Genomic DNA, 8,287 nt, shown 5'->3' with positions numbered 1-8,287 from the left:
GCATTTGACCAAATTTTGCTACTAATGACAATTTTACCAATCCATCATCTTTGATGATTGGCATATTAAGATATTGAAATAATTGGCTTATTATGAAATGAATAGTTATGTCATTAAACTAAGCTTAGTATACCAGCAAAATTTGAACCTCAAAATGCAGGAAATAGCATTTTGGAGGGTTGAGATTTCACAATTTGACAAGGGAGCATGTCCCTGGAACCTCCTTGGATTGCCATGCAATGCCTTACACAGTGCTCGACATGATATTATGTCAAACAAAATTGAAATGACGGAAAAATAGGTATGCAACTACTGTGAAGGAACATGACATTGTATTCTTAGGCATGACATGAAACATGCAGAAACAAGGGAAAAGAAACACAGATTCGTAAAACATGCAAGGTCTTTAGACAAAATTTATTAGGATGCAAAAACAAAAGCTTCAGGCATTCAGGTTATCTTCAAATACAAGATAATTTCACATGTAAATCTATCTACATTATACAATGTACTTCATCTGCCTAATATCCTCTTCTTTACATATAGAGTCAATGTATTACATTAGAGAAGGCAAACCAAAAGACTTGGTTGTAGGAAATTTTCATGGGGCATCCATGTGTCAGGAAGACACAACTGCCACAACCTTTTTTATAGATAAACTTGAAGCAAATGTCAAGTACAAGTTACATATCACTGAGTAAAGGGACTCTTTATACACAACCAAGTCTTTTATTCAGCCGACATTTTGGTGACTGTCTGCCACCTTCCTCAGGGCAATTCTGTCTGGTTCACATTGCACAGCACAGGTGTCGCTGCTGTAGATGCATTCATCTGAAACGTACAATATCTATGTAGATATGTAAATATTGTACAAATGTACATTTGGGAATGCATCTATAGCAGCGACACCTGTGCTGCAGTGCAATGTGAACCAGTCATGAGGAAGGTGACAGACGGTCACCAAAATGTCGGCTGAATAAAAGACTTGGTTGTCTCTTTACTCATGTGTCTTACCAACCTGATGAAAGTATTCACAGAAGTTACTTATCAGTAACATGATAAATGAAAAAGTGCATTCTGACTACTACCTCTGAAGTAGTCAGAAGTTAATATTGCACTCCAACATCTCATTTACAATATAGTCTTTGATTTTAGATGCTTTACAAAAAGGTAGTTTAAATCATTGGCATGTAGACTGAAGATTGTAGTTATTATGACACTGTCAGACCCTAAGTACCTTCTGTCTGTCATTATAGTTTTCACACGTACATCCACTCTCATGACAAACTTTCTATAAAACTTTGCACATAGAAGGACAACCACTCTCTTTCCAAAGTTCTGGCAGGAGCAGAGTTTAGAAATGGAAGCTTCCACTTCCGCAATTTTTCAAGCAGATCTTTTAGATTCTGTGAAGTTCCAAAGCAGCATTCCCAATTTTTCGTCAGTCACTGAAGTGGACGCTACTTGAAACATCTGACAGTTTTTAAAATCTATCAAGTTGTTTGATGAGTAACTGTTTTCTTGTGTATCTCATTACCTGGATGTCTAAGCAAATAATTTCCTTCTCTAAGTAAAGAGTTGGTCCTAAAAATGTGAGCTCTCTGCTCCTTTTTGAACTTCTCAAGAGTAAAAGTTTGACAACACTTAAGAGAGAAAGAGACATCAATACTTGCTCCCTTCCCGAGGACCAGGTGCTGACTTTGCGGGAGGAGGGCTGCCGGCAGACTCTGGGGTCTGTGTCTGGAGCCACTCCATCTTCTGCCTGTGTGCGACCACCGCGTCCTGGACACGAGCGTCGATCAGGTCTTCACCGAGAACACCGTCTTCAGAGGCATAGGCTGTGGCCTGGGGGGGACGGATAGGGTAACCATATAATTCATGAAGATTTGCCACATTTGTGGAAAGATTGATATAACAGGTGACTATCACCTCTTCAAAGATGTTAAACTTCAGACCAAACTGTAAGGTTTGAACCCCTCACACCAGGAAGGATCCCTGTGTGGTGGTATCTTTAACATGCTCGAGGTGTGTCTCCTTAAATAAGGGACTTCCATGTCCTTTCCAAGAAGATGTCTCCAACTGAAACTAGGTACACATTTTCACAGAGTCAAGTGAGGAAATAGGTGTTAAGTGTCTTTCCAAAGAACACAACAATGGACTGCAAGGGATTTGAACCCAGAACCTTCAAAAACCACTAGTTCAAGTAACTTACCTGCCAGGCCACCCCCAGTTTGGCGATCTCCCTGCCAGACAATCCCTCCACAGTTCTGGCGATCTCCGAACACTTGGCACCGTAGTCAAAGTCTGCCACCTTTATTCTCCTACATAACACAACAGCAGAATGGTAACATGTACTAACATATTTCTGCCCAGTTGCATATATAAATTTGTATCTTCTATCCTGAAAAATGAGACTAAGAAGATAACTGTGCATACTTGTGGGACATAACTACATGTACACTGTTTTTCAAAGCAGTTTTCAAAAATGTTAAGAGGTAATATGAACTTTTTACTATCTTTTGACTCATGCAACAACATTTGAAAAAAACATGCAACAAATCTGGAAACTGAGATATGAAATTATTGTGGCCTAAAATAAGAGTGACCCTTACCTCCCCCTGCCCTCAGCAGCGGGCTGCAGGACGTACTTGTCGAAGTACAGCCTGACCAGCCGTTCCCGCTCCTCCAGACCAGGCAGGTCAAACAGAACTATCTCATCCAGACGGTCGTTAATCGCCCAGTCCAGCTGCTCAGGCTGGTTACTGGCCAGGACCAACATGAACCTGGGAAACAGAGCAAAAAATAATCTTCCACTGGTCACAACAAGAGGGACAACTGCATTGTACTGAGGACTAGGTGGATTACTAGACAGTTTATTTCATTTATAAATACATCTACTTACAACACAAGAATTGGGCAGACACACACGATTTGTTGGTATGAAAGCTGTTCTTCCACTAGGTTTGTGACAAGTGCAATTTGTACTGTGGACCAGGCATCCTGGCGCGGCGGGCAGTGTCATTATCTTATCTACAATCATGTTCTTGTGCCATATTAAGAATCAGCCGCTGAAGAAACCATATCAGACTTACTTTCTCGACTGTTCGCCGGTTCGGTACAGGAATGCATTAAGTGTGCTACGGAGATCTTCACTGATCTTCTCCTGTGGATAGAGAAGGAAAAATACAGCACATGTTACCAAAGGGAGACTTACTATGAGCTACCTACCTACTATGAGCTATAAACATTTATCTTAAAGCTTCATCAAGTATTGCCTGTATTTCAGCTTCTGTGTGTGTTACGCCAAAGGGCGGTTATACCAGCTATACAGATACAGATACAAATTCTTCAATACTGGTAAGCTTACTGGTATATTACACATCGTCAAGTTATTTCGCTGTTACCGGTAATGCAGTTACATAACTGTACTTTTCATGTTCTATCTGATATGACAACTTTTGTACAAAGAATGTACATGTAGTTTGATACATGTATCTGTACGCCAAAGGGCGGTTATACCAGCTATACAGATACAGATACAGATACAAATTCTTCAATACTGGTAAGCTTACTGGTATATTACGCATCCACAATTTATTTCACTGTTACTGGTAATGCAGTTACATAACTGTACTTTTCATGTTCTGTCTGATATGACAACTTTTGTACAAAGAATGTACATGTAGTTTGATACATGTATATGTTTTGTTGTTGTTGTTGTTGTACTTACTGTGGCCCTTTTCCTGAGGAATGCATCAGACTCGTCCACAAACAGCAGTAGCCTGTGCAGGAATCAATGTGGGATTACATACTTTACACTTAGTCTACTGAATGGTACATGTAAACACCTACAACGATCCATGTAGGCTGAGTTGACATTTGTATCTTGAGATTGAAACCCACTTGAACATGACTGTCAATGGAAATGTGACCATCAACATCCACATGTATACATAGTCATAATGCAGTTTTGTGACAGGTAGAAAATATGACAGTATGTCATATGCAACTCTGCATCAGATACATTTTGTATCACTATTCAAGTCTCAAAAATGACACTGAAGTTGGCAACCATACTGCACATGTAGATCTAGAGTTATGGTGCCATTTTTCATGGTTTACTGGTGAAATAATATAACATATGTTAACTGTGTTTCACAAAAAAAAGAGATGTTTTCATGTTAATTTTTTTCCCATACAGATGACTTACCCCCTTCTGCTGGTGCCTGCCCAGTCGAACACTTTGTGCATGGCTGTCACCCCCTCCCGACCCATCGGAGCTACGTCCCCTCCTGTCATAATGGCATAGTCCATCCCAGAATGCAACGCTAAGCTCTGAAACATAAAAGTACATTTTTGTGTTCAGGCGCAGAATACAGTTACATTGTTTCACATTTATAGTGAGATAAGATAACATTAAATGTAAAAGTTGGCTTGTTGTTAGCGACAAACCTTCTTCGTGCACAAAATCTTGATATTTTGTTGGAATAAAGCTATTCATTGATGAGTTAGATAGCTTACAAAACGTAAGAAGTATACAATACAAATGCATTCACAATTTTTTTATGTACATGACATAAATGTACTATCCATGTGCATTATCATAAATCTAAAATGCAAAACTGTTAACTTTTAATTCTACCATTCTTTAAATGCCTATTCCAGTTCTGCCTCACCTTTGCGAACATGGTCTTGCCTGTACCAGGGGGTCCGTGGAACAGGATGTTTCTGTACACACCGCGGTTTGCCTTCGTGTTTCTGGTTGCTATGGCGATATCTCGGACACGAGATTCCAAGGACGGCTGCAGAGTTGAGAAAAAAGTCATTATTTTACTTCTTCAGTATTTGTATTAGTTGTGGAATGACATTTTGTTTGTTTCTTTGTTTTGCATAACCAGTAGATTGCATTTAAGCATAACACACCAGGTTTGAACAGTAAGTACAAGCTGTGTAAGACAAGACTGTAACTGGTGTAAGGTCTGATCCACTCACATTGGGAGGGACCCCTTCTCTTTTTGATAAGTGTTATGGGATCTCTAACATGCTTGAAGTTTCATACTTCCTTTGCCCCTAAGAATTTCAGCTGACATATTTTTTGCTAAACTTTTCAATGTCAAAGAACAAAAAAAACTTACATTGAAGACAATTCCCTCCAGTGCATCCTCTGGTTTGGTCATCAATCTTTTAACTGTCTGAAAATTGGGAACAACATCATTACACTGATGTCACCGCTGGGAGCAGAAGTTAAAACTACCTTTTATACATTTTTCAAGGAAGCTTGTTCTATAGTGATGTAGCTCTAGGAAAGAGGAATTCAGCATAACTTCCTCTTGAGAGATAGTCATCATCTTCCTAACTTTACTTCTGGTGACTTGTCTCACCGTGATTGGATGTCTGAGTCCCTCGAAGACACTTATTCTGGAGGTCTCCCTGACGAGTGCAGGTTTCCCTAGTCTGGCCTCGATGTACCGCGCTGCTACCCCGGTCGCACCTCGGGCTGAATATACACCTACTGCTAGTAATGTCAGACCTGCAACCTACAGAACAATGAAATAACACACAGCTGTAAATTTTACAATAAAAAACATTGGATTGTTTCTAAAATTTAATATAATGTTATTAATATTTTTAAATTACTTATTTGAAGGTTGTAGCACTTGGGGTTTTAATAAAGATACAAAATATTCCAGACAAAGAAATTGTGTTACATCTAGAACATTTTTATGTGTCTTGTATGTGACTTCTCCATGTAAATATGTCATGTACCTGACTCAGTAAAAATAATCTTTTAAACATAATGCAGAATTATGACAAATGATTAAAATGTACTGTGGTGGAAAAATTGGAGGCACTTTACGAGAAGGAAGAAAGAAAGTGGTACAACTCACTGTGGCTGAAACTTTGTCCCAATCGGCGATAAAAGCCTTGAAGCCATCCCCCAATACTGCACCTGCAGTTCTGGAGCAATGCACAAGAGGGCATTATTACTGTGGCCTGTTACCAGTCAAAATGTATGGGGAGAGACACACTGTACACACGTTTAAGAACCCACTTGACTACGCCTTTTGAAAAAAGAGTAGGGACATGCTCCTGGTCCAAATACTACTATTTTGGAGATGGTGATACAGTACAGATCACACAGATGGAGGCCTGTCGAAGCCCCGTCTTGTCTTAGCCATTGAAAGGGTCTGTGCCCTTCACGGAGTGGTATAACCCTACTAGTATGATGTGTTGTTTTCACTACAACTTACTTGATGCCCTCCATGACTGTAGTTCTGTGTTCGGAGGCCTTTAGTCTGATCTGCTCCAGGTTCAGGTCCTGGTTCTCGCGGTCTGCTTTCGCCTTCGCTGTCGTCTCTGCTTCGATTTTCTTCATGTCGTTTTGCAGACGGAGCTGGGCTTCGTATTCCATCGTAGCTGAAGAAAATGATCACAATAAAGCTTAGGACATACCAAATCCACATCGCATTCTTGAGGCAATTTCCATGTACAGTTTTATTCTAATAGTAGTACACTTATGTAACTTATTGTAAGGCCAAAAATGGTGGCTTTATGAAAGACATTCACACAACACTGATTGTGTTAGACTTAAAAATAGTCTTATCTCTAAATCTTCAAAAAATCAAAATTTGACAAACTTTATTTCACGCCAATCTTTCAGTTCACTCTTTCACCAGGTTTTGGGTATCCAAAGGAGGTCAATATGGTTCATGTGGTCTAGTAGATTTATTCAATCTCAAGGATCACAAATCTGGTAAGACATTGGTACATGAGTGTAGAAAGCTTGTAAAGCCATTGTTCACATGCTTTCTACACTCATGCACCAATGTGTTACCAGACCTTATGATTTGATGAATCTTCACAAGACCACATGAATCTCATTGACAGCCATTGTGAGTACCTTTCCTCATGGCCTCCTGTTTCTTGACAGACTCCTCCTGTCTGGCCAGCTGTTCTTCCTGCATCCTCTTCTGCTGAATCAGCTGATCATCGTAGCGCCGACGGGCCAGCTGGTCCTGGTACTGTGCTCGCTGTGGGGGAGGATACAACAACTACAATTACTACAATTTTATTAGAGGTTTGGGTACACTTTGTGAAGTTTTGTCTACAAAGGGACCAAATGCTGGTAGTGGTAAGTGTAAAAGATGTTTTTCTTCCCAAGTATCTCTTCACTAGCTTGGGTACCATCCTGCAGTTAGCTTACGTCCACTCCCACATGTACAGTCGCTCCCACCAACCAGTCTGGGACCAGTGCTACACGGGCCGTCGGAGATTCCAATACTAGTATTCGTCCAGATTTTGTGCAAGCTCGCTGATTGGCTCTCTGTCTGTATTCCCCTTGTGGGAATGATTATGGAAGCGGACGTAAACTAACCAGGATGGTACCTAGGCTAGTCTCTCTTCACCTTTAGTCATCCTCAATTGAGGTAAAGCAGGATGCTTTTTTTGAGTCGCCACTAGTGCAATGCAGCTTTGCTAAGGCTCACGTTTATAGTCAATCATACAGATTCAGCCCTTTCCTAATAGCATTTTATAAAGAAAAGAGACATTCAAATATTGAAGTCAGTTTCAGTAAACATTAGCACAATCCCATCTCTGCAGTTATACCCAATACTCTGGTCGTGTGAAAGAAGCTCCTTGAGAAGCTGAGGATGTTCCTTACCTCCTGATGTTGTTTAGTCTCGGCTGCCATAGTTTTCCTCCTCTCCTCCCCCTCCACCTGTTTCCCCTGGATCCTGGCCTGCTCCACAGCTGCCTCATATTGCTACATGAACAGACATGGATCATGTTACAGTTAATGGCATAGACCTATTTCTTACATAAGGTTTTATAGATCTGATGTATTACATGCACACTAAAGACCTTAGCAGGTTAGACAGTTGAAGAACATGCTGGTTCCACTAAACTGTGAATTGAAAGACCTTCCGTTTGCCTTGAAACATGACTGTATCGGTTTCTGTATAGCCAGAATAAGTGTCCTTCAGTGTAAAACACCAGCTTGGTCAGACTGGCCATACAATACAAGATCAATGTAAAACCTACAATCTATGTATTGTTCATGTAATGAATAAAAGAGTGAAGACTATAACATACTTTAATTTCCTTCTGCTGCTCCAACTGTTTTGTCTCTTCCTGCATGCGAGCCAGCTGAAGAGCCTCTTTAGCATTGACTGGAGGAGGGGGGAGCAAAGGACAACAGTCAATCAGGGAAGCCTTCAATAATCTCCAAGCAGATTCGGTGGGGCAGGGGGACTTTATATTTGGCCAGTCCTGTATCCATTGGCCG

The 8,287-nt window shown here is 40.5% G+C and overlaps 1 protein-coding gene across 1 annotated transcript in view; it reads right to left on the bottom strand.

Moving 5' to 3' along the window:
* Nucleotides 1-965: 965 nt before the first annotated feature.
* Nucleotides 966-8,287, bottom strand: part of LOC109484238 (ATPase family AAA domain-containing protein 3-like) — an 8,412-nt gene continuing 1,090 nt past the window's right edge. Inside the window, exons 2-15 of the mRNA XM_019787507.1 lie at nucleotides 8,095-8,171; nucleotides 7,664-7,765; nucleotides 6,902-7,031; nucleotides 6,252-6,417; nucleotides 5,889-5,958; nucleotides 5,382-5,537; nucleotides 5,136-5,192; nucleotides 4,677-4,802; nucleotides 4,211-4,335; nucleotides 3,731-3,782; nucleotides 3,093-3,163; nucleotides 2,613-2,783; nucleotides 2,213-2,321; nucleotides 966-1,845 (exon numbers count right to left, since the gene is read on the bottom strand). Of these exons, the coding sequence (XP_019643066.1) occupies nucleotides 1,663-1,845; nucleotides 2,213-2,321; nucleotides 2,613-2,783; nucleotides 3,093-3,163; nucleotides 3,731-3,782; nucleotides 4,211-4,335; nucleotides 4,677-4,802; nucleotides 5,136-5,192; nucleotides 5,382-5,537; nucleotides 5,889-5,958; nucleotides 6,252-6,417; nucleotides 6,902-7,031; nucleotides 7,664-7,765; nucleotides 8,095-8,171 (1,595 nt within the window). The 3' untranslated portion in view covers nucleotides 966-1,662. The remainder of the gene's footprint in view (nucleotides 1,846-2,212; nucleotides 2,322-2,612; nucleotides 2,784-3,092; nucleotides 3,164-3,730; nucleotides 3,783-4,210; nucleotides 4,336-4,676; nucleotides 4,803-5,135; nucleotides 5,193-5,381; nucleotides 5,538-5,888; nucleotides 5,959-6,251; nucleotides 6,418-6,901; nucleotides 7,032-7,663; nucleotides 7,766-8,094; nucleotides 8,172-8,287) is intronic.

The sequence above is a fragment of the Branchiostoma belcheri genome, unplaced genomic scaffold, assembly GCF_001625305.1.
Source record: "Branchiostoma belcheri isolate BF01 breed outbred unplaced genomic scaffold, Haploidv18h27 scaffold69, whole genome shotgun sequence".
Lineage (NCBI taxonomy): Eukaryota > Metazoa > Chordata > Leptocardii > Amphioxiformes > Branchiostomatidae > Branchiostoma > Branchiostoma belcheri.
The sequence above is the reverse complement of the archived record's forward strand: the minus strand, read 5'-3'. Positions and strand labels throughout refer to the sequence as shown.